A 27,557-nucleotide genomic window follows, 5' to 3' on the forward strand; every position below is an offset into this window, starting at 1 on the left:
AAAAATTGACAATAAACCAAGAGCGGGCAAACTACTAAATGAGCAACAAATATATAACATATATATACAATACTAGTTTAAGTTCTTGTGTGTTACACGGGTGACCTCATAATTAAATATATTATTTAACACTGTTACATAATTTTTTTAATAAAGAAATATTCAATTACTAACGTAAATATTAATTTACACTGAATTGAAAGAAATTACTTCATCTATGGTTTTTACTCTTGATAAAGCGATGTAGAATGACCATGAGTGAAAACGAGTTGTTTCAAAGTACAAACCAACCCTAAATAGTGATTATCCTTGGTTTTTGTTGATTGTCCTCGCGAAACATATAGCTAATCGAAATTGCCTCATTTGGAATGCGAAAGGAATCCTTTTATCCGAATGTATCAAATTAATTTTAGGTATAAGTAATTACCTTCTAACCAACATACTGACTTCATAAACGATTTCGAAAAAAAATGTTTGTGCAATTAATTTTGCGTAAATGATGTTTCCTTTATATCTTGTGAAGCCATGTGGATAATAACCAATTTTTTTTATTAAACATGGACTAGAAAAGTATTCAAATAAGCAAAATACCAAACTCTTAAGGTGCACCATATTTATTGAAAAAATAGTACACTTGGTTAGCCACAAATGAACAATCAATCATAGAAATGTCAATATAAATTTTACTCAAACCTAATTGCTTAATGGTATGTTAATTATAAAGCTGTGGTACACAGTCTGTCAGAAAGTTGTAGTATACAGTCTATCCAAAAGGCATGTATAAACAAACATCATTTTATTTGTTAGGAAGCAATATATAGCATTCAGCCCGCCAAGCGGTTTCAAATGAATTGTCAGTTCCAACATTTCCAGACTTTGCTGAAGCAATAGATATGGATTGATCAATTAAAACAACCAATAATACAATTTAAGTGACCCCAGGCAGAGCAGATGTCCGGTATGCTTCAAATGATGGCTAGACCCTTTCCTACAATGACCGGAACCACTCATTTTCGATCAAGGAACAACTTATGTCCATCGTCGCATCTCAATACCCACGATGATCACTGTTTTGGTTCCATTATCAGTAAAACTACATTGATCATTCCACCAAACTCCATTTTGTTGCTAAAACAAAAATCATCCAGAACTGCCAATATTCGCATCATGTACTTTAATTAGTTTTTTCATTCATTTATATAACTTTTTTCCAATATAGAACTTATTGTATTTCGGACTTAGGAGTAGCGTTTGTAAAATAATATAAAACACATTTTTCACTCAAGTTACAGGAGCATGGCGGTCGAGATCACCTTCTTCAAGAGTCGGGTTTATTAAAATTTATAGGATCCGTAGAACATCTGTTGAAATTTACGGCCTCCAGTTTTCTACCATCTAGTAATGTACTAATGTTATTTGTCTATGTGACAATTATAGTAGTTATTTAGAGTAAATTACGTTTTTGGCCCCTGTGATTATATCACTTTTACTATATTAGCCCAAAATAAGAATTTTTAACAGATCTGCCCCCATGGTCCCTATAACTAACCATTTTGGCCCCTAAGTCTAACCAAACCCCAACTCTAGTTAATTAATTGGCACATGACCTGCACATGATGTCTAAAAATGTAATTTCCCATCCCCCCTTTACAATCCCCCAGATTGACACATAATAAAAACAAATCAATCTTCATTTACACCACATAAACCCTTGAATTCGTATCATCTTCTCCAAGAAACCCCCAAATCTCCATTGGAATTCCACTAATCAAACTAGGAGAATGAGGACGAAGATCAAGCAGTACGACGATGGTTCTAGCCCTGTGGTGGGTGCGTGAGAAAAAGGAGAAGTTTGACCCCTACGAAGTTAATGGTATGTGTTCTTAACATCAAAAAAATCATTGCCTTTAGATTATCCCAGTAATGTGTTTAAAATCTTATATTTTAACACTGATTTTTCAATGGTAATTTCTTCATTACAGGGGATACTCCTAATATATTCACTTTAAGAATCAACCATGGTGGTGTCTTTGTGAATCAACCATACGTGGTCGATCGTTCCATCAACATACCTTTTCACAGGGGAATTCACAAAGACACCACCATGGTTGATTCTTAAAGTGAATATATTAGGAGTATCCCCTGTAATGATGAAATTACCATTCAAAAATCAGTGATAAAGTATAAGATTTTAAACACATTACTGGGATAATCTAAAGGCAATGATTTTTTTGATGTTAAGAACACATACCATAAACTTCGTAGAGGTCAAACTTCTCATTTTTCTCAGGCACCCACCACAGGGTTAGAACCATTGTCGTACTGCTTAATCGTTGTCCCTATTCTTTTGGTTTGATTAGTGGAATTTCAATGGAGGTTTGGGGGTTTCTTGGAGAAGATGACACGAATTCAGGTTTATGTGGTGTAAATGAAGATTGATTTGTTTTTATTATGTGTCAGTCTGGGGGATTGTAAAGGGGGGAGGGGAAATTACATTCTTAGACATCATGTGCAAGTCATGTGCCAATTAATTAACCAGAGTTGGGGTTTGGTTAGACTTAGGGGCCAAAATGATTGGTTATAGGGACCATGGGGGCAGATCTGCAGATCTATTAAAAATTCTTATTTTGGGATAATATAGTAAAAGTGATATAACCACAGGGGCAAAAAACGTAATTTACTCATTTATTTATGATAATTGACATATTTAAAAAAAATAAGAAGATGTATTCATGAAGGGGTATGGTCCCAAAAAGTCGCGCAGACCTCTTCAGGTCGCGCGCAAGACCATACTCCTTATTCAGCAAGCTGATCAATCTTAGACTCGCGCGGGTTGCTTGAACAAAGACTCACCTCGCGCGAGGTCCAAACAAGAGAGAACACCGGTTTGAGCACTTAGCATTCTGAATAAAAGCCTTCAGCATCCATAACCCCGCGCGGGCTACTTACGTGCTCAGCAAGGGTCGCGCAGGAGTTAGAGCGCAAGGCCACTTCAGAAAGTACTCAAGGTACAAGTGGCAGAAGAAAGAGCCAATCAGCGTCCTCCAGGCTGTGCTCAATCGTGCTCCACGACCGTCTGACGTGCAGGAGACAGAGAGTACACAAGGATGCCTACATGGCACCAATCAGGGGGCGGCGACACCTGCCCCATGATCTCCACTCACCTGCAGATGGCAGAGGGACAACAAGGCCGACAGCTAAGACACGTGGCTCCAATCACGGTGCGCCAACGTCGGGTATCTTCTAGAAGACACTAATGGTCGACACCAGTGAGACAAAGAGCATATCCTCTAAGTTGTCGCCTTCCGGCCCAAGGCCCATCAGCCCAACTCCTCTTACACCTCTCCGGCTATAAATAGAGACCTTCATGCACAGGTTATTTCATTCTATTCTCTTCAGTCTCACTCTTAACACACACTTATTTCCTCAAAGCAGAAACTTATTCTCACACCGGAGTTTGGTTAAGAGGGAAACCCCCATATTCCCCTCTTAACGAGCTAACGGTGTTCTGTTTTGCAGGAAGATCGGACCATTAAGGAGCTCAGGAAAGTTTAAGAAGATTAACCATCATGAAAGGAACATAAACCAAACTAATTAACTCTAAAATTAGTTCCGTGTTTCTTCAATTCATGATTAAATATTCTTTGTTACCTTGGAAGCAATCTCACTATAATACTAAAGCAATAATCCCTGTAATAATCAATAAAAATCTATATGCAAAAATCGCGATTCGAAAATAATGTGCTTGTTTATTAAACTATAGAGTAGAATATTAACAAATCCCATCTTTTCATAAGGGGAATAATTAATAAGTATATTCAACTCCAATTATAAGTTTTTCCATCAATATCATATCTCGCAAATATCTTTTAAATAGTATAGTAATCTAAAGACATAGCAAATAAGAGAGATCATTAATTAAATAATGAAGGTTATTAAGATGAAGAATGAATTAAAACAAAAGAGTCTTCCCCCCTAAATTAAAGAAAGGCGGAGTCCGAGATTGCCACATGAATAATAGACTTAAGTTTATGCCATGTATCATAAGATTGTTCTGTTTTAGTATAGTTAATAGATATATCCTGTTTACATTTAAGAAGCCTGAAGGCGCAAAGACACAACCTAGCTTCAGTTCACATCCAGTTTCTTGACGATTACGAAATGATGTTCAACTGAGGGACCAGGGACTCATGTCCCAGTTGGAAATGTACGCGATTGTAACAAAATGATCTCACAATGTGATAGATCAAGGCTTTAAGCATACTAATTGAACACAACAACCGAAAGAAAAACAAATTGATGGGTGCAGCACCTTCAGTATTAGTTCCATGCACGCAAGCAAATAAAACTTTATAAAAGGTGCATGCTTTCTTAATTAATTCATTTTCGATATATCATTGGCTATGCCTGTCAATCTTTGTTGCAACGACGACGGATCAACCAACGCTTGATTATTTGCCTGCAAAAACTGATGATGAGTCAAGTGCGGACCAAATTTGATGTTCTTCCAAAATATAGAAAGGACTGTTTATAACCCATCATCCATATATATAAACCTCAAACTCTATTATATGAATAATTTGCAGATCTAGATAAGAGAAAAAAGTTCTCCAGTAGTGGGATTCAAACTCCTAATCCACACAAGTAATGAGAACACATATAGGGAGGCGATTTGTGTGCTAATAATTGTATTTCTCAAACCAAAATATATAAGTTAAAGGAGCAAATGGTAAATCGTAAAACAAATTAACTTTATGGTTTACAAAGTGATTTTTATGGCGTACTTAAAAAAATGTGTTAAAATCCAACTAAGTTTTACACAATAAATAAACTAATGTCCATGTTCATAATCAAACATGAGAAGTTTGAGACAGGTTTGTCATGCGGAGGCGGGATGGATCCGTGATGGAAGCCCATCACGAGTGATGGTAATTTGCACACCGCCGCCACCATACACTATCACTCGTGGATTTCTTCACGCGTTGAAGGGTTGTGAGTGATGGGTTGTTGAGTGTTGTGAGTGATGGGTATTGTTGGGTGTTGTGAGTGATGACCACCCCCACTAAAAAACGGTTGTGAGTGATGGAATAATGGTTGATGACATGGTTGAACTTGATTGGATGTTGTGAGTGATGAGTGATGACCACCCACACCCCCCTTATAGTTCATCATCGTCATCATACTCATACTCAGTATATCCTACCAATAGCAAAACTAAGGAGGTAGGGTCTGATGAGGGTAAGATGTAGACGGCCTTACCTCTACCATGTAGGAATAGAGATACTTCTTCCAATGAGACCCTCAACTAGTAGTTTTGCATCAAGCCTTGGACATAAGGCACATAACACTCAACAATCGAACAAAGGCCAATTAGTGCATGTACCCCTTTGTCTTTCGGCTATCAACGCCATCACATGATGCATTCACCACTTTTAACGTTATTTTGACGAAATTTGTAAAATAACGTTAAAATTAATGCAATTTCATTTTTGCCCTCAGAGGGCCCACACATATATAAATTATATGCGCACACCCCAAAAGGTTTATGGTTAAAAGTGTTAAAACTTGGTAATTTGTGCAAGTTTATAAAGATAGAATAATAACAAGTACTTTCATGTCTTAAAAAGTATCAATATTTGAATTAACTAGCTAATATATCTCTAGGTTTACTCGTGATATCGTACACTTTTAAGTGAATAACTATAGTTAAATTAACTAACTTTTTGCGCTATATAACCTTACCTCAGTTTGGATAGTGTGAAGTATGCGATTGTTTGCTCTAGTCGAAGTGCAGCTTATGATGTTAAGCCCTTCACCGACAAGTGTTTTTAACACTCTAGAAAGGAGGAACCCATCTTGTATTGAACAACTATTGATCAAAATCTCGATTCCCTCATTGCAAATATTGACGAAGACTGTATTTGGGAGCAAATTATTTAAGTTTTCATTGGTATTCATTGACATTGTACCCATAAAGTCCATGAGTTGATCTCTTTTGACACCTAAACCTTTGATGTTTTCCTGCATGTGGTTGATATAGTTCACTGTCTGATCTATCTGGTCCGGTATAGAGCGCTTTCCCTAGACACCAAATCCCACAATTAATCATCATATTAAGGTTTTTTATTTCTTTTAATTATATCTAACATTTCAACTTCCAAATCATCATTAACCATTTAACCTCCCACAAAATATATAAAAATAAACATATTGACACAAGTTTGCAAAACCTAAAGAATTGAACATGAAATTACCACCAAAAGCAGGGCAGTAAAAAGCTCACCTTGATGTATTCAAGAGGAAGTAGACTTCGAAGTGAGGCGTAAAGGTTAGCCATTTGTTTCCTGCGCTGCTTTTCGATCTCTCGATGATTCAACTTCTTGTTTGTTTGATCATCTCCTACCCCAGAAACAGTAGAAGAACTAGGGTTAGTTAACGAACCATCTTGATGCTTTCTCCTGGCCTGCTTGTTGGCTTGATGAGTAATATTCCCATCCATGGGAACATGATCATGAAGATCCACCAAAGGATCTTGTTGATTGATCTCATCGAACACCAGATCGTCGATTTGCTGAAAAGATGACATGATAAGATTATGTTAATCCAGATTAATCATATCAAACTCATTTCTTAAGTAGTGAGTGTCGGTGTTAATCTGCTTAATTAGGTAAAGTGTTGATATGATATGAGATCTTCTACTGTAGGGACCGATGATCAGATGGATGATATGATGAAGATTTCTAGGATCTTTGATATATATTTAGTATTTTTGTGCAAATAATTTGGAAACCCTAACCAGACAAGCGTCTTTTTCCTTTTGTTTTTCTAGGGTTATTATTTTGTTTTTTAAGGTTATTATTATTTGAATGGCTTTTTAGTGTGCGTGTTTAATTATTGAGTAACCTACTCTATTGGGTATGAATGAATAATGCCACCCTTATCTTTTTTTCGAAAAGTAATGCCACCTTCTATGCATTCACAACCAAGCCTTCAAGATTATAATGGAAATTTTTGAATAAACAATGATATTTTAAACTTAGAGGATTAGGATAAATATAAAGGATAAAATAAATAAAAAGGGTAAGAAGAATTTTAGTCTATTGATCTTATATTTGAAAGGTTGAGATTAGTTTTAGAGAAAAGAAAATAAGTAAAATGCACGGATAGTCCCTGTGGTTTTGTAAAATAACACTTATAGTCCCCAACGTTTGGAAATTACATTGGTGCTCACTGTGGTTTGACAGTTTGTTACTCGGATAGTTCCTAGAGTGGATGTCCGTTAGTTTTCTCCGTTAACTCCATGTAAAATGACCAACATGCCCTTATTATTTAATAGGGCCCACAATTATTATTTATTATTTTTTTAATAACTCCTATCCACCACCACCCCCACCCCAACCTCATTTTCTCTGTCAAAACCACCCCTACCGGCTTATATTCCGGCATCACACCTAAGATTACAAACCAATCAAAATAAACAAATTATAGCATATTGTCATAGAACCGAATTATGAAAAAATGAAACAATAGCTAATGTCTACATACATCATTTATCTAGACATCTAAATTTTGATTTGGGAAATCCTAAATTCGTGTGAATTTACAACCATCACAACCCAAAAATTATCAAAAGTTCAAAACCTTTTATATTCTCAACCCAGTAATCTTCATTTTTCTTCATCTGGACCCACGTTGCGTGACGCCACACACGAACATTAATCGACAGTGATGGTGGTGAAGAAATTGGTGGTTCGGTGGGAATGGTAGATGATGCATATTGGCACACACGAAATTTATCTACTCAACCAAATCGACCCACTATCCGACGGTGGAGAGTTCTACTGTACCTCTGATTAGTGCGCCGATGATGCTGATGAAGATAGGTACGGTTCAGCCGGATCTGAACTCAATCTCGCCACCTCGCCGTCATTGAAACCTCCTCCACCGGAAACCGTCAACAGCATTATCAAGCCCAAGTGGTGGTGGTGTGGGGTAGGTGGTGGCAGGTGGTCGTGTGGGGGTAGGGCTGTCCAAACTGCTCGACGATCGCTCGAAAAATGCTCGTTCGATTTCCGCTCAGTTTGTAAATGAGCCGCTCAGATCGGTTCGATTCAAATTCAATCCAAGCATGAGCAAAGGCCCGTTCGCTCGTCGATCGCTCGGTTTCGCTCGAATTATTTTTATTAATAAATAATATATATATATATATATATATATATATATATATATATATATATATATATATATATATATATATATATATAGATTGTAAAGATTAAGAGCCCAAAAAATATACTAGCCCAACTTAATAGTTAATATCAAAATCTAACCCTAAATCCCTAATTCTTAAAACAATCAAATAGTCATAAACTGATTGTTCAAAGATGTGCATATCGCCGCTGCCACACACCAAAATCTAACCCTAAATTCCTAATTCCTAAAACAATTTATAATCCACTTATATTTTGTAGTTTATGCATTAACATTTGTATTTTGTTTTTTTTAATGTGAAGCAAGCACTAAGAGATGAAGAAAAATTGGAAATTGATGTGTTGACTCCAGACGGGTCTGATAATAAATGAAAGGTATTTTTATAGTTAACAAACCATAAAAGTTTTTATGTAATGTGTAGAACTTAATGGTTTTGTTTAATGCTTGTGTTTATAGGTTATATGTTGATTGAAGTTGAATTTTGTGGATGGAGATGATCAAGCTTAAAGAAGAAGTTTATGGCTTTTGAGCTAAATGACAATTTGTATTTCGCACTTTATTTTGTGCTTCTTGATATTGTTAAGAACATTTTTAGAATCATGATTTTAATTATGTATTGCTTTTGTTAGTAAGGTGTTGGACATGTTTTAATTAAGTTAGTATTTGTTTTTGTTGAACGCATCCTTATAATTCAATCGAGGGAAACCGAGCAAAAACGATCCGCTCGATTTTAGTTAGGATTTGAGAAAAACCGAGCGAAAACGATCCGCTCGATTCAAATTCAATCCGAGCATGAGCATCATTTTTGTGCTCGGTTTTGCAAATTCGATCCGGTCGGATCGGATCGGTTGTAATTCAATCCGAGCACGAGCAGACCCTCGATCGGATCAGATCGGATCATGAACACCCCTATGTGGGGGTGGGTGGTGCTGGTGTTGGTTGCGGCAGGTGGTGGTGCTAGTGGCGGAAGGTGGTGGTTTTCCTGGATCGGATCGGTTGTAATTCAATCCGTACTTCAGGTGCCCATTCCCAAAAGAAGAAGAACCATGCCATATGGTTGTTCTTACAAAGAATTCTGGTCCTGTAAACCAATAGAATTCTCGGGCAATGAAGGACCCATTGCAGCTCTACGCTGGATAGAGAAAACTGAAGCTGTTATGAAAATAAGCAAGTGTGCTGAAGAAGATAAGATAATGTTTGCTTCTAATTTATTTAAGAATTCAGCCCTAGAATGGTGGAACACTATCCTCCAGTCAAGAGGAAGTGATAGGATATATAACATGGAATGGGAGGAGTTCAAAAATATGGTAAAAAGGAAGTTCTGCCCTCCCAATGAAAAGGAACATATAGCAATCAAGTTTCTGAATCTTAGAATGACCGGGGTAGATAGTAAGGGTTATACTACCACATTTTTTGAATATGCTAGAATAGTACCAACCCTTGCATCACCTGAACCGGTATTAATCTCCTGTTACATTTGGGGATTAATCGGAGAGATTAGACATGTAGTCAAGGCAGCTAGACCTCAAACCATAGAAGAAGCTGTAGAACTAGCTAATACCTTGACAGATGAGTTAATCCGTACTAGAGAAGAAGACCAGAGGAGAAACCTAACCCAAAGGCTTACTCAAGAATTCCGTTCTGGGAATTCCAACCGCAGGAATGTAGGTTCTACCTCTGCACCGTACTGCAAAACCTGCAGAAAGAAGCATTCAGGAAGATACTCCATTCACTACAATTTTTGCAAGGCCCCAGGACACAAGGAAAAAGATTGCAAGAAGAAATCCAGTAATGGAATGTGTTTCAATTGTGGAGAAAAAGGTCACATCAGGACAAATTGTCCGAAATTGGCTCCAGCTGCAAACAACAAGAATCCTAAAAATGCTAGAGCATTTGTTCTAACTGCAGATGAAGCCAAGATGATCCCGGACGTCATAGCTGGTACGTTTTTAGTTAATGATATTTTTGCTAAAGTATTATTTGACTCTGGTGCAAACCAAAGTTTTATTAATACTTCGTTTTGCAAACTTCTAAATCAATCATTAACTAAACTACCACAAGAATGTCTAGTAGAGACAGCAGATGGAGAAACCGTTAGGATTTCTGAAATCTTGCAGGGAGCAAGAATAGAAATTTTTAATCAAAAGTTTATTGCAAACCTTTATCCAATGAATCTGGCAGGATTTGATGTCGTCTTAGGAATGGATTGGTTAATAGCTAATAAAGCCAGTATTTTATGTGATCAAAAGTCAATTCAAGTAAAATCACCAAGGGGTGAAAAGATCACAATTAAAGGAGATAAACCATCCAGATCAACTAAATTCATCTCTGTGATGAAAACTGCAAGTTATATAAGAAAAGGATCTATAGTGTATTTGATTTCTATAATCACTAACACTAAAGGAAAAGAACTAAAAGACATTCCAGTAGTGTCCCAGTTTTCAGATGTCTTTCCAGAGGAATTGCCAGGACTGCCGCCAGACAGGGAAGTTGAATTCAGAATCCATCTGCTACCAGGGACAGCACTGATTGCCAAAGCACCTTACCGTTTGGCACCCGCTGAAATGCAGGAACTAAAGAACCAATTAGACGAATTGTTGGAGAAAGGATTCATACAACCAAGCTCATCGCCATGGGGAGCGCCGATTTTGTTTGTTAAAAAGAAGGACGGATCAATGCGTATGTGCATTGACTACCGTGAATTGAACAAAGTCACGATTAAAAATCGGTATCCATTGCCGAGGATCGATGATATGTTCGATCAACTTCAAGGAGCTCGATTTTTCTCTGAAATCGATTTAAGATCAGGATATCATCAATTAAAGGTACAGGAAGAGGATATTCCTAAAACCGCATTTAGAACAAGGTATGGTCATTATGAATTTACTGTCATGCCAATTGGTTTAACCAATGCCCCAGCCGCATTTATGGACATGATGAACCGAATATGTAAGCCATATTTGGATAAATTTATAATTGTCTTCATAGACGATATTCTAATTTACTCTAAGAGTAAAGAAGAGCATGCAAAGCATTTGCACTTACTTTTAAGTCTGTTAAGAAAGGAAAAGTTGTACGCTAAGTTTTCCAAATGCGAGTTTTGGTTAAAACAGGTACAATTTCTTGGACATTTAGTTAACCATGAAGGAATCCATGTGGATCCAACAAAGATTGAGGCGATTACCAAATGGAAAACCCCTGAGTCGCCAACTGAGGTTAGAAGTTTCTTAGGATTGGCCGGTTATTATAGAAGATTTATTCGAGATTTTTCTAGAATAGCCATTCCCTTAACCAAGTTAACCTATAAATCTATTAAGTTTGAATGGGGACCAAAACAAGAAGAAGCATTTAGAATCCTTAAGCAAGTTAACCTGTAAATCTATTAACTTTGTAGTCTATTGTGACACTGCTAAGTTAGGTTATGGATGTGTGCTGATGCAACGTCAAAAGGTTATAGCTTACGCATCTAGACAACTTAAGAATCATGAAGAGAATTATTCAACCCATGATCTAGAACTAGGAGCCATAATTTTTGCTCTTAAGATTTGGAGACATTACCTTTATGGTAGTAAATTTACCATATTCACCGACCATAAGAGTTTAAGGTATGTTTTTGGGCAAAACGAGTTAAATATGAGACAAAGACGTTGGATGGAAATGCTTAGTGATTATGATTGTGATATCCAGTATCATGCAGGGAAAGTAAATGTAGTGGCTGATGCTTTAAGTCGAAAGTATCATGAAAAGCCAAAAAGGGTACGTTCTCTTAAAATAAATCTACAAGTAGATTTAAACGATCAGATTAGAAAAGTACAAGAATCAGTAATCAAGGATGATACTGAAAAATTAAAAGGAATGATTAAAGAATTAGAACAAGGAACAGATGGAATTTGGAGATTCCATAAAAAGAGAATGTGGATACCTAAATTAGGAAACCTACGCCACCGTATATTAGAAGAAGCCCATAAGTCTAAATATACGATACATCCAGGAAGTGATAAAATGTATCAAGATTTAAGGAAAAATTTCTGGTGGATAGGAATGAAAAAGGATATAGCAGCTTATGTTTCTAAGTGTTTAACTTGTTCACAAGTTAAAGCTGAACACCAGAAACCCTCAGGATTGTTGCAACAGTTAGAAATGTCAGTGTGGAAATGGGAATTGATAACAATGGATTTTGTTACCAAGTTACCCAAAACAAGAAAAGGTAATGATACAATCTGGGTGATTGTAGATAGGTTAACCCAAGTCAGCTCATTTCTTACCAATGAAGGAAACTTTTAGTATGGAACAGTTAGCTAAATTGTATGTAAATGAAATTGTTTCATTACATGGAATACCTTTATCAATTGTTTCTGATAGGGATAGCCGTTTTACTTCTCATTTTTGGGCAAGTTTCCAAAAAGCAATGGGAACCAAACTGAATCTAAGCATAGCTTACCATCCTCAAACGGACGGGCAAAGTGAAAGGACAATTCAGACAATGGAAGACATGCCTAGAGCTTGTGTAATTGATTTCGGAGGTAACTGGGACGATAACTTACCTTTAATAGAATTTTCTTATAATAACAGTTATCACACAAGTATCAATGTTGCACCAATCGAAGCACTTTATGGACGAAAGTGCAGAACCCCAATTTGTTGGGCAGAAATTGGGGAAAAGCAACTGATGTAGTGAGTAGTACGATAATGAAGATCAAACACGTTGATTCTGTGAATGCCCGTGTCGTTCTTCCCCAACCCCAAAATTCAACCCAAAGGGCTCGGAATTTGAAGTGAAAAACTGTTTTTCTCAAAATTCAATTCTGATCTTTCATTTCACTAGGGCAATACATAAATAGAGACAGAAATTCAAAACGGGCCTAAAAAAGACAACGGGCCAAACACAAGCCCAAAAACAAAATGCCCAAAATACTTGAAAAAACATAAAAATGGAAAAAACTAATAGAAATAAGCGTTTTTTCGGCACGGACGATGACCCAAACCGCCATAGGCGGTTTGCAGCAAGTTAGAGCTCGTTCTCCCGTTCGTTTTGACTGGTCACACGCCCCAAACGGACCTCCGTAGCCCAAGTTAGAGCCATTTCAGTGAAGCCCCTTTTGTGACGCGATCTTGGGCCTCCAAGTACCGGATGGCCCGCTGTTGGGCAGAAATTGGGGAAAAGCAACTATCTGGACCTGAGATAGTGCAGGAAACAACCGATAAGATCATTCAAGTCAAGAAACGACTGAAAGCGGCACGTGATCGACAGAAGAGCTACGCTGATAACAGACGTAAGCCGTTAGAATTCCAGGTAGGTGACAAGGTGTTGTTAAAAGTCTCTCCTTGGAAAGGAGTGGTAAGATTCATCAAAAGAGGAAAGCTAAGTCCCAGGTATATTGGACATTTTAAGATTATTAAAAGAATAGGACCTGTAGCCTATCAGCTACAACTGCCAGAGGAAATGGCAGGAATACATGATGTATTTCTTGTATCTAATCTCAAAAAGTGCCTAGCTGATGAATCACTTGTAGTACCTCTTAAGGATATAGAGGTAAATGAACAATTCAAGTTTGTAGAGAGGCCTCTACAGATTGAAGACAGGAAGGTTAAGAATCTCAAGCATAAGAGATTAGTTCTGGTCAAAGTGAAGTGGGACTCCAAAAGAGGACCTGAGTACACATGGGAGCTTGAATCAGAAATGCAAAAGAAATATCCGCACTTGTTCCAGTAGATCTCGAGGACGAGCTCTAAAACAAGGTGGGGAGGATGTAACAATCCTCAAGAAAACCGACACCCTCATAATTTTTCTGACATCCTAAAACATTTTAAAATATCCTAATATGTCTTTAAAAACACCCCATACGCGAAAACGGGCCTCAAATACATAAAATAGCATTAAAAATAAATAAAGAATTGAAAATTTAAGTTTAGGCGGGCCGCGTAAAGGACCCTTAAGGTCTACGCGGGCCGCGACAACTTGATGATCAGGCGAGCCCCGGTGCGGCCACGTGTGTGTGTGCGTGTTGGACCTACCCCATGACCCGGACACCCTATGCCCTACCCAGGCTAGTACGCGGGCCGCGTAAGCCCTTACGTACATTTACGCGGGCCGCGAGAGGATCAGAATCAGGCACTATATAAGGAGGCATCGGGCTTCATAAGCACTGAAGGCTTGGAAAAGTGGCAATAAAGTTACCTAAAAAGAAATAGATGTTTTTCTTAAATAAAATAGGGTGTATCCTTATGAAATTATGTGTACTGAAAACTTGGGCTTTACCCATGTGTTTAATATTATAAAATGTGGTGGGTGACTCTGATAAAATATTTCCTAACTACGGTCCTGATGAAAAATTTCCGCTGTCAAATTAGACAATAATGTGATACCACCGAAACTGGCTCGCGACCGCCCGTTCTCCGGGATTAGGGATCGGGGTGGGGGGTGGGGTGGGTGTTTGGGTTGTAGGCAAACTTTCCCCATTTGATTTATTTGAGTTATTTTGTCCTTTTTTAACCTATTTGCTTCTTTATTCTTATACTTTTTGTCCGTTTTTTAAACCAATTTACTTCTTTATTCTGATACTTTAATTAAGTTTTTTTTTAAAACATAAAGGAAGGCATTTCATTCACAAAAACAAACTCTAGCCAGAGGCTAGAACCTGGATAAAATTTACATTTAACCCCTTTATGCACCATTCTTCAAATTTGAGTTCCTCCATATTCGCCCTGTTCTTGAGCCATATAAACGTGCACTCCTTGATGTCGTCTAGTATAGCATTGTTCGTCGCATATCTCTTGTTGAAGACTCTCTCGTCTTTATAAATCCACAGCTTCCATAACCAGTGGCGGACTCAAGAACTTTTTCCTGAGGGTGCGGAAATTTTTAAAGATTTTAGGCCCCTAGCTATATAAAAAAATTCGGTTCATAGCGGGTCGGATCGGGCCGGGTCATGTAAAACAAGTAAACATAAGCAAACAAAGTTTCACAGGTGGTCGGATAAGATCGGGTCGGATTGGGTCAATTTCAATTTTCAAACAATCAAACTCTATTTCCTAACTTTCTATCACATTAACAAACAAAATTTCAAGTAAAACACGTAAACAACATAAAAAACCATCATAAGTAAGTAAAATAAGAACAAAAACCATCAAAGTTCAAACCCTAGTTCCTAACTTCCTAGTTTTAATTGTTGATTACTTGTAACAACCAAACAAATCATCAAAACAACAAAATCACCCTACTGAAGTTTAGAACAAAAAAAATCAAAGCACATAAAATTTCAAACCCTTTTTACCATCTCTATAACTTTATTTCTCCTAAAAAAACCACATAAAACAACAAAAAACATAAATAAACGAAGGTACCTCATTGAATTTCGGATTCCATGTGGTTTGATGGCCGGAATCAAGCTTTTCCGGCGTGAAATCGGTTGCCGTCAATGTTGTTGTTGACTGTTTTTTGTGTCGCTGACTCACTGGACGTTGGGCGATCAAAATATGAGAGCGATCAAAATATGAGAGCGTGAGAAAGGAATTTGAAGGGGTGGTTGGGCTGGGTTATTTTATTTTATTTCAAATTTGATTGAGTTGGGTTAATTGGGCTTGGGTAACAATAATTTCTTTATTGGGCTAAATTGTTAAGTGAAAGTGGTTAAAAATATAATTATATATACTAGGTTATATTTAAAAAAAATCACCGTTTACAATTTTTTTATAAATTCATAAGATTTTTCTAAGGGGGCGCTTGAAAACTTCCAAGGGGTGCGATTGAAAATTTCCAATGGATACGGTCGGGATTTTTCGCGAAAATTAACACTAAAAATTATTTTTTCAAGGGGTTCGCCTGCCTACCCACCAATGTGGATAGGTCCGCCCCTGTCCATAACGTCCCCATAGCCACACACTTGGCTGCTTTCATTATCTTTTTTTGTCATGTTCAGCTCTTCCACTGTCTTAAGGATATCTTGCACAGAGGAACAATTATGAAGTCCAACTATGTTCAGCCATATCCCCACTAACCACCATAATGCCCTTGCTACTGCCCACGGGACCAGTAAATGGTCTACTGTTTGTTTCCAGGAGTGGCGGATCCAGTCCTGTTTTGTGGGTTCACATAAACCACTCAGTTTGGAAAAAAATTAGTAAGAACTATGTATGATTTGGAAAAAATAGTGAGAATCTATCAAAACAAACCACTGAAAGAAGTTCCTGAATCCGCCTTGATTTCCAGGACCAAACCACACCAGGGACATAGCTCGTTGCCCACATTGACCCCACGTCTGCTCAACTGTAAAGTTACCATAGAAACTCTGAATTTTAATAAAGTTATTCTTTTTTTTTAACCAAATCCTAAGAAGTTACAATACGGTCCCTGAATTTTCATTGTCACAACGCATATGGATAATTACACAATATTAATTTACTTTGCTATCTCTAAATTATGATGAGGTTACAATACGGTCCCTGAATTTTCGTTGTCACAACGCGTATTGTCTCTTCAGTGTTAGCTTAAAATTGTATAAATTACCGGACATGTATACAAATAAACTATTTTTGCAGAAAAAAACAACACTAAGGAATTATTATTAATCTATGCCTTAAATGGACTATAGAATTAATAAAATTTTGTCATACTTATAAAATTAATTTACGCTTGTAATTATAATACATAGGATAAAAAAAAAAAAATCTTGTGGTAGTTTTGGTATACAAGAATTGATGGCAAGATGGAATGGATCAATCCAAAGAAAATGAAAGTAAACATGTCGTGGTACTTTTAAAAAAAGTTTGACGCTTCAACGGTCATGGTGTGGTGATAGGGTGTCTCTCTGTATTCAAGAGGTGATGGCTTCAAATTTTGCAAGTTGCAAATATAGAAGTATTTAGTGTAAGATTAAATATATTACGTATTAATATTTAATCCGTAGCCATCATAATCATTTACATTATAGAGATCAAAATATATAATAACCTATTAAATAATTAGTTGGTAATTGTTGATGGACCATATTACCCTTAGTAACTAATTAGGTTTCCTCCTGTGTGCTTATATAAGGAGAATTATGTGGAGCTTAAGGGTTACTCAGTTACACAATTACAAACACCCCATTAGACCATAACATCAATAAGTTCGGCCTCCTCTCCAAAACCGATATCCCTTTTCGGTTTTCTTAGCCCCATCATCAGTTAGCATCCTAAGGAGGAACCAGATCATCTTGACAAAGATGTCGAATTCCATGTCGTCTTCTCTCACTGGATTCTCCTCTGCACTGTCTGCGGTGACAGGTATGATTTATATTGTTTTCCTTCATGTATAAACAGAACTGAACCAACATGTGGTATCAGAGCATATGTTGATTAGTCATTTCTGTTTTGTATCCATAAATCTGGAATAAAACTGGAAAACAGGATTTGGAAAACCATAATAAAAGATTTTCGGTTTTATCATCCGAGACGTTCATCTCGGATCTGTTAAACAAATCACGGATCATATATTGATTCGTTATAAGTGTTCCGAAATCATCAGTTTATGAAACATGTTTAAATGTGTAAATAAATTCCAGATTTCGGATGAATGTTTAAGTATTTTTATGATTAGGGTTCATCATGTTCATGAGAAAATTCGAAAAATTCTATTATGTTTTGGAATGATTTAGGATTAATGGGTGTTTTTTCCATGTTTGATCTAAATTTATCTTTTAATTTTATATGAAACTGTTATTAGATAAACAGTTACCATTTTTTTTCGAAACATGTTGATAAAATTAGATCATTTTAAAACAGGAAATAATATCTCATAATCCCTTAGATTTCGAATTTTCAGTTATGTTATCACAATAAACAGCTGTGACAGGAAGTTTCGAGATCATCAGATTGCGACTAGAGACCATAATGTCTCGACTCGAAATCATAAGGGAGCAAAAGGTCTCGACTCGAGACCGTAACGTGATGACTCGAGACAAAGGTCTCGACTCGAGACCATAACGTCACAACTCGAGACAAAGGTCTCGACTCGAGACCATAACGTCACAACTCGAGACCGTGGTTGCGACTCGAGACCATAACGTCATAACTCGAGACCGTGGTTGCGACTCGAAACCTCATTATTTTAGGCTGTTTAAATGTGAACTCGAAACCGTCATAGTTCGATCCGCGCTAACGGGTAGTTTGCTATTAAATAAATGGTTTTGTAATTTACTTAGTTAATTAATCAGAATCAGATAATGTTTTGCAAAACCAGAATAGCTTAACTTGAATGAGCTTTTGATATATCATTTCTGGCCAAAGCTGACTTGATACATCTACTTATCATTCAAGTATTACGAAAGCTATGCTAAGTGTGCATCATAAGCATGAATGTTTTAATATCTGGCCAAAGCTGATTTAATTCTTTCATAGATGGCATACTTAGCAAGTGCATAACTAAAGTGATTGTTTCAATTTCTGGCCAAAGCTGATTTGTTACAACCACTTTGCACATATGCTTAAATGATTACACTTCTGGCCAAAGCTGTTTTGTCTTCGTTTAAGTAGAATTTTTAGTTAAGTCTTTTATTTTGATGTTAGTAATAGAAAATATCACAGCTTCATTATGTAAAATGGTCATTATTTTGCCTGCCTTAGTTTAACGTGCCCTTAGATCACATTAGGATTTCTTCCTTAGTATCATAACTTGCTCATCTTATTTCCACTATCAGCACCCAACTGCGGGATTCCACCTTTGACTGGTGATAACTTTGCTGCTTGGAAGGATGCTCTCATGCTTACTCTCGGATTGCTTGATTTTGATTATGCTCTAAGAGAGAAAAAGCCAGCGGACCTTACCACTCAAAGTACTGCTGCTGAGCAGTTAACTCATGAAAAGTGGACTAGGTGTAACCGCATGTCTCTCATGTTTATGAAGCAATCCATAAGCAATGCAATCAGGGGAGCTATTCCTGATTCTGAAGATGCTAAAACCTACTTGGAACATGTGGAGGCGCAGTTCAAAGGGACGTCTAAGGCGCATGCTAGTACTCTTATTCTCAAGCTGGTGACAACTAAGTATGATGGGAGGAGCGGCATTCGCGAGCACATCATGATGATGAATGACATGGCCAATAAGCTGAAGGGGCTGGAAATGGAAATCAGTGATGGTTTCCTTGTTCATTTTATCACCACTTCGCTTCCTTCGTCCTTTGAAGCATTTAAGATCAACTACAACACTCAGAAGGAAAAATGGACGATGAGTGAGCTGGTCGCCATGTGCGTACAGGAGGAAGAGCGCATGAGGATGGATCGCACTACTGATGTTGCCAACTTCACCACCTCCAACTCTAAGAAAAGGAAGAACAATTATCATAGGAAGGATGCTTCAAAAGTCCAAAGGCCTAATCCTAATTCTAATACAAGTGCACCTTCCAGCTCTAAGAACTCCTTAGGCAGTATCCGCTGTAAGTTCTGTAAAAAGACAGGACATATGCAGAAGGAATGCCCTGACTTTAAGGAGTGGCTGGCTAAGAAAGGTAACGATTATTTTATGATACTTGAGTCCTACAATTTAAGTGTTCCTGCTAATTCTTGGTGGTTTGATTCTGGTTCTATGGTTCATGTTACCAATTCTACTCAGGGATTCCTTTCAATCCGGAAGCTGGAAAGAAACCAAAGAACGCTTAAGGTTGGGGATGATCGAGAATTAGAAGTGAAGGCCATTGGAACATTACAATTAGTTATGAAAACTAGTTTATGTATTAAACTTTATGATACCTTATATGTTCCTGAGGTAACTCGGAACCTTGTATCAGGACCAAAGTTAGACATGGACGGTTTTATTGTTTCCCATGGTCATCGCAAACTCTCTATCCATTATGATTCTGTTCTTTATGGTACTGGTGTTCTGGATGGAGGTCTCTATAGATTAGAACTAGATGATGGCTTTTCCAAATCTTTGTTGTCATATAACATTAATGAATCACTCACAAAGATGGAAGAGAAACGAGACTTAGAGACTTCATCCATGTTGTGGCATCAGCGTTTAGGCCACATTTCAAAAGAACGATTAAATCGTCTTGTGAAGGATGAAGTCTTACCTCCTCTCGATTTCTCTGACTTTGGAACATGTGTCAAATGTCTTAAAGGTAAAATGACATTAGCGAATAAGAAAGGTGCCACTAGGAGCTCTAATTTATTAGAACTCATTCACACTGACATTAGTGGTCCCTACCAAATCGCTGGCATAACAGGACATACTTCATTTATCACTTTTATTGACGATTATTCTCGTTACATGTACTTGTATCTTATTAAGGAGAAATCTGAATCTCTTACAACTTTTAAAGATTATAAGGCTGAAGTTGAAAAGCAATTAGATCGTCAGATTAAAGTTGTGAGATCAGATAGAGGCGGTGAATATTATGGACGACATACTGATGTGGGTCAAGCTCCTGGTCCATTTTATGAGTTTTGTAAGGGCCAGGGGATTGTGAACCAATACACCATGCCTGGTACACCTCAGCAGAACGGTGTCGCTGAAAGAAGAAACCGTACCCTTATGAACATGGTGCGCAGTATGTTAGCCAACACTAATTTACCATTATTCCTCTGGACTGAAGCGTTAAAAGCAGCTGTTCATATACTCAATAGAGTTCCTTCTAAGTCTGTCCCTAAAACTCCTTATGAACTTTGGACAGGAAGGAAACCGAGTCTTAAATATATGAAAGTATGGGGCTGCATTGCTGAAGCAAAACTTTACAATCCTTTCCTAAGGAAACTTGACCCTAAGACAGTTACCTGTTTCTTTATCGGGTATCCTGAGAACTCTAAGGGTTATCGTTTCTATTGTCCTTCCCATGTCACCCGCATTGTTGAGACCAAGCGTGCCGCGTTCCTGGAGGATTTCAAGGTCAGTGGGAGCAGTACCAACCCTTATGAAGAATTGCAAGAAGTACAAGACGCGGGGGGGGGGGGGGGAGAGACTCATCGCTTACCATTACTCCGATTACTCCTCTTGTACCCAATGCAATTATTACACCTGAAGCTACTGCACCAACTCCAAATTCACCTCCACAATCAGAACCCATTATCCCTCATGACGAAGGCACATCAAACGCTCAAAACCAAGATAACGCTCAACCCGATAATCCACTCAGGAGGTCATCCAGGCAAAGAAGGCCTCCTAATTGGGATGATTATGTTACCTACCTGACTGAAATGGATCCCGGAAAGCTCAATGATCCTATCTCTTACAATGAAGCCATTAGCAGTGATCAGTCTTCTGAATGGAATAAAGCGATGATTGATGAGCTTGAATCCATGAAGAAAAATGACGTTTGGGATTTGGTAGAATTACCCAACGGAGTCAAACCCGTAGGACGCAAATGGGTGTTCAAAACAAAACTAGATCCGAATGGGAACGTTGAACGCTACAAAGCGAGATTGGTTGCAAAGGGCTACACTCAGAAAGAGGGAATTGATTACCAAGAGACTTTTTCACCTGTCTCTCGTAAAGATTCATTAAGGATCGTCATGGCCCTAGTAGCTCATTTCGATTTAGAGCTGCATCAGATGGACGTTAAAACCGCTTTCCTTAACGGAGATTTGGACGAAGATGTTTACATGAAGCAGCCTGAAGGCTTTAAACCTGAAGGTCAGGAGCATCTAGTCTGTAAGTTGAAGAAATCCATTTACGGGTTGAAACAAGCATCACGTCAGTGGTACCTCAAGTTTGATGAAGTCATGAAGAGGCAAGGTTTTATGAAGAATCAAGTGGATCAATGTACCGACCTCAAGATGAGTGGGAGTGACTTTACTATACTTGTCCTTTACGTAGATGATATTCTATTGGCAAGTAATAGTTTAGACATGTTGCATGAGTCGAAGCGTTTACTCTCGCATAACTTCGACATGAAGGATCTCGGAGATGCTTCTTACGTCATTGGCATCGAAATTCACCGAGATAGAAACAAAGGGATCTTAGGATTGTCCCAAAGGGCCTACATAGATCGTGTCCTCACACGTTACAACATGCAACAGTGCAAACCCTCCGTCGCTCCAGTAGTTAAGGGAGATGTTTTCGGTTCATTTCAGTGTCCGACAACAGAGGTTGAGAAGGAGCAAATGAGCCAGATACCTTACGCGTCAGTAGTCGGGAGCTTGATGTATGCTCAAGTCTGTACTCGTCCAGATATCGCTTATATTGCTGGAATGCTAGGCCGTTATCAGACTAATCCTGGCCTAGATCACTGGAAAGCAGCTAAGAAGGTACTTCGATATCTGCAAGGGACGAAAGACTATAAACTGACTTATAGAAGAAGTGATCATTTAGAAGTGGTGGGCTATTCTGATTCTGACTTTGCCAAGTGCAAAGATGACAAGAAATCCACTTCGGGCTATATCTTTATGTTAGCAGGCGGCCCTATCTCTTGGAAGAGTCATAAACAACAGTTGACCACAACTTCCACAATGATGGCAGAGTACATTGCTGTTTATAACGCAACCTGTCATGGAATGTTGCTTAGAAATCTGGTCGCTGGACTCAAGATTGTTAATTCCATTTCTAGACCATTGAAGCTTTACTGTGATAATTCAGCTGCCGTTAGTTTCTCGAACAGTAACAGTTCGACTGGAGCTGGTTTATATCTCGATACAAAATATCTATTTGTACGTGAACGAGTTGAGGAAAATAATCTTTGTATCGAGTATATTAGTACTAAGGATATGCTTTTGCGGATCCGATGACTAAAGGTCTCCCTCCTAAGGTTTATGAAGAACATGTTCGGAATATGGGATTTAGTAAAGACCTTATTTAAGCATATTGTACTAGCTTATGTTTTATGATTAATGAAATTTCCTCAAGTTTGATTTTGTATGTCTGTTAGAATATGTTCAACCGGTATAATGGCATATAGACAAATAAAAGTTACAAATCAAACAAAGGGCTTACGCGTATTTTGATCATGATGATTAGGTTTTAAATTAAGGCTATAGTATGATTAATGGGGGTCCTGAGTCGCATAATGATTCAACGGCTGTATTTTTCTGCTATAGTACTTGTTTAAGGCTAAAATGAGTGTTAACTCCTGATCAGGCTTATCTAATACTCATAGTGAATGATTACTCGGCTAAGTGGGAGAATGTAAGATTAAATATATTACGTATTAATATTTAATCCTTAGCCATCATAATCATTTACATTATAGAGATCAAAATATATAATAACCTATTAAATAATTAGTTGGTAATTGTTGATGGACCATATTACCCTTAGTAACTAATTAGGTTTCCTCCTGGGTGCTTATATAAGGAGAATTATGTGGAGGTTAAGGGGTTACTCAGTTACACAATTACAAACACCCCATTAGACCATAACATCAATAAGTTCGGCCTCCTCTCCAAAACCGATATCCCTTTTCGGTTTTCTTAGCCCCATCATCAGTTAGCATCCTAAGGAGGAACCATATCACCTTGACAAAGATGTCGAATTCCATGTCGTCTTCTCTCACTGGATTCTCCTCTGCACTGTCTGCGGTGACAGGTATGATTTATATTGTTTTCCTTAATAAAGTTATTCTTTTTTTTAACCAAATCCTAAGAAGTTACAATACGGTCCCTGAATTTTCATTGTCACAACGCATATGGATAATTACACAATATTAATTTACTTTGCTATCTCTAAATTATGATGAGGTTACAATACGGTCCCTGAATTTTCGTTGTCACAACGCGTATTGTCTCTTCATGGCTTAAAATTGTATAAATTACCGGACATGTATACAAATAAACTATTTTTGCAGAAAAAAACAACACTAAGGAATTATTATTAATCTATGCCTTAAATGGACTACAGAATTAATAAAATTTTGTCATACTTATAAAATTAATTTACGCTTGTAATTATAATACATAGGATTAAAAAAAAAAAAAAAATCTTGTGGTAGTTTTGGTATACAAGAATTGATGGCAAGATGGAATGGATCAATCCAAAGAAAATGAAAGTAAACATGTCGTGGTACTTTTAAAAAAAGTTTGACGCTTCAACGGTCATGGTGTGGTGATAGGGTGTCTCTCTGTATTCAAGAGGTGATGGCTTCAAATTTTGCAAGTTGCAAATATAGAAGTATTTAGGAGCTAGGAAAACACTCACCGAGAGGAGGAAGTCTATCGATGGGAGGAAGAGGAAAAGAGTCATTGGGGTGACTGTGGGAAAACAAAAAAAATGATTTTTTTATTTCCTATATAAACAAACTAGGTTATCACCCGTGAATACTCACGGGTTGGATATTTAAATTTTTTTAATCACAATGTTTATATAACATCTCAAATGAGCTTAATGCTACCATTTTTTTTAATTTTGCATCTTCCATCACATATGAAAAGTTTGACCCTTTATAAATAAATGAGTCGATATATAACATGTCAAATTGGTAAAACAAAATATTAGCTAAAAAAGAAATAGGTTGAATGAGACAAATGTTGTCTATTTAAATTGTATGAAACTTCCCAAATAACTTCTTAAATTTATTTTTAAGGTTCAATAAGGAACGAACAAAAAAGTATTTTGGTAGTTTTGCCAACTCTAAATGATAGTTTCCTCCATATTTCAGAGTTTGTAAAGGGTAGAAATCAAATATTTCTGTGGAGAGTCATTAAAGACTTCTTTATACACCATATTTGATGGCAAAACATACAACTACCGGAAATTGCGTTCTTTGAAATGAGAAACTTTCTGTTAAACGAAGAAATTTGAGTTTCTTCATCACCGGTATAGGAAAAGGAATCCTACAAATGAAAAAAATAATTATAACATTTAAATGATTAAAAACTTGGTAAAGTACTCTGCCATAGATTGCAGCCTTCCGCTACTACCTGCAAATCTTTGTCACGTTACCTGTATTTTGCCAGAAACCAATGAAGTCTGGTCTCTCAATTAGCATACTACCTGTTACCATGTAACTTCCACTCCCCTACTTAAAAATACATTGAAAATCTATAAACCACCTATTTATATAAAGATACCAATGAAAATCTATAAAACACCTATTTATATAAAGATGTCAGTTTTATGCTTAAACATATAATTATTTCAAGACTATTATATTGTTTTAAATTTTCACTAAAGTTTGGTGCAACTATTTCCTACTAATTACATTCCACATAAAAGTCTGGGTAATTGATTAATTCTATTAATATAGGAATTAAACCCACTATTAATAGACCTATGGTTTTCTACCTATAAACAAATTCCACTTCGTAAGGCCTCCCCAACGGCCAACCAACTCTTTAAAAATTTGGTTAACGAAATCAGATGAGTCATTTTTTACAAAGTAGAAATCTTCTTATACACCACGTTTGTCCCACACATCTTGCCACTTGTAGCTCCGATTGTTGCAACAATAGATGAGTTGACCAATCAACTTTATCATTAGAAGCAAACAGTAGCCAGAATCAAACCATAGTACATAACTACATGTAAATGGAACCCATAAATTGGACATAGCGATGTGAATTCTGACACGACACAAACCTAACACGGAATTTGCAGGTTTGGGTTTAGTTTAAACAGGTTCGGGTTAGTTTCAGGTCGAACCCGCTAACCCGTTTAGCTAAACGGGTCGAGTTCATTTTAACATGGGTAGGTCGATGGGTTGACCCCTTTAACCTACTTGTATTATATTTAATTTTTTTACATTATATTTTATGTCATAAGTTAAGTTGGGTGAGTATTTTATTCCGTAATTATAATTTAAGTAGAGAATTTGACATAAGATTTTATAATTATATAACAAAAATTTGTGTTGTTTGTAGTAAAATTTTAAATTTAATGTATTAATTTGCGAAAAGAAGTTAAAAAATTAAAAAAGTCCGGGTTGTATTCGGGTCCCTTCTTATAAGTAACACCCTCTGATGGGTGATAAAATGAAATCGATAGGAATTTCAAGTACCAAATGAACAATCTTCCTATTATTCGACTTTTGAGGTCAACTAAGATAATGGTCAGTTTAAAGTTCTCATCAAGAAACAACATTTAAGAAAAGTTGTCAAGTATAGTAAACATACAAAATTGAGAAGCAGATTATAAAGAGTTTGTATTGGATTTGTAAAAGTAATCATATCTTTTAAATTTGAATAGTCTTTTTTGCCAGCAAATTGAGAATATTATATGAATATTATGACTACCAAACTACCATCTTAGCCAGAAGCTAAGACATTCAAACATACAGAAGCGAAGAACAAAACATACATGGGGAGCAGACAAAGAAGATGACCTAATTTACAAAAAAAAAAAAAAAAATTTGTTCCACTTCTCTATTGTTTGCCATGCACTCTTACCTCTTACCCCTTCTCAGCAACCACTCATAAGTTCCTTCTTTAATGTCCTCCAACATTTTCGCCTTCAAGTGAAACTTCTAATTGAACACTTTATCATTCGACGTGTCCATAACTTCCATATTGTCATCACAAAAACGGCGTAGACAACCTGTTTCTCCTTTGCTGGCTTATTGTTGTTTGAGGAATGCTTTAGCGTCTTCACTGAATTAGAACTATCTGTCAGCGGGGTCTTGGTCCAAACACACACACGCCACCTTATATTTTTGGCGACAACGCACTCAACGAGGAGGTGATCTGCGGACTCATCCCGAATGCCGCACATTGGGCATTTCCCATCACCAAATGTCACACCTTGAGCTGTCAGATCCACCGCCATAGAGATCTTCATGTTCATTTCTCGCCACACAAAACATGTAACTTTTGGCACTGCAATCTTATTCTAGAGATACTCAAACTGACCCGTATTGTTCCCCGACCCCCTGCTAGACAACGCCTAACTGCCTTGACAGAGAAGTCCGTCACATAACCGTTACACATCTAGCCCCACCTATCTGTGTAGCCATTCAGAGTTGTGTTATTCAGCATCCCCCATAACTGAGAGACTTCATTTTGGACGTACCAGAATCACTACTCGCTTTCCACTTTTAAGTCTCACTGCACTATCCCTCCTACCCTATTGTAGCATTCCCAGACCAACGCCTTTTTTGAGTATAGGCAACATAGGCAGCAAAAAGTTGCTGCAGAGACCGGTCTTCATCAAATATGTGTAATCTGCTGAGCACAAACATGATGATACTCATCAGCGCTTTCCTTTTGTTTTTTATAGTTGCATATTCCTGACTTGTAACTGAATTTCTTTAACCGATGATCAGTTGTGTAGGTTATTCATGTTGTGATACAATATAAATGTGGGATAATACATGTGGATGTAAGTCAGTTATTCAACTTCTTTTGTTACTGCCATTCTTCACCCAAGTACGTATATGAATTCATATATACCAATTCCGTCATGAAAGATGAAAGTGCTCTAAAATTTTCCAAAAGAGAAAAAAAGAATGTAA

General features: G+C 37.1%; 1 protein-coding gene across 1 annotated transcript; it reads right to left on the reverse strand.

Annotated features, from left to right (window-relative positions):
• Nucleotides 1-3,805: 3,805 nt before the first annotated feature.
• On the reverse strand, nucleotides 3,806-26,872 carry LOC110901135 (transcription factor bHLH101). The gene is made up of 8 exons (XM_022147982.2): nucleotides 26,645-26,872; nucleotides 26,497-26,558; nucleotides 26,408-26,432; nucleotides 24,855-24,945; nucleotides 24,311-24,363; nucleotides 6,284-6,571; nucleotides 5,743-6,081; nucleotides 3,806-3,886 (listed from the first exon to the last, which is right to left on the reverse strand). The coding sequence occupies exons 1-8, from the start codon at nucleotides 26,870-26,872 to the stop codon at nucleotides 3,806-3,808; spliced, it is 1,167 nt and encodes a 388-aa protein (XP_022003674.2).
• Between the last annotated feature and the right edge of the window lie 685 nt (nucleotides 26,873-27,557).

The sequence above is a fragment of the Helianthus annuus genome, chromosome 9 (genome assembly GCF_002127325.2).
Source record: "Helianthus annuus cultivar XRQ/B chromosome 9, HanXRQr2.0-SUNRISE, whole genome shotgun sequence".
In the NCBI taxonomy this organism is placed as follows: domain Eukaryota; kingdom Viridiplantae; phylum Streptophyta; class Magnoliopsida; order Asterales; family Asteraceae; genus Helianthus; species Helianthus annuus.

Bases quoted from the DNA above. Each gene is read 5' to 3' on its own strand.
- LOC110901135 (XM_022147982.2), bottom strand. From the start codon at position 26,872: ATGGCGGTGGATCTGACAGCTCAAGGTGTGACATTTGGTGATGGGAAA. The intron at 26,433-26,496 runs GTAAGAGTGCAT...TTTGTAAATTAG, and splicing joins TTGCTGAGAAGGGGTAAGAG to GTCATCTTCTTTGTCTGCTC. The intron at 24,364-24,854 runs GTATGTTTTGCC...GTTTTCCCACAG, and splicing joins GAACGCAATTTCCGGTAGTT to TCACCCCAATGACTCTTTTC.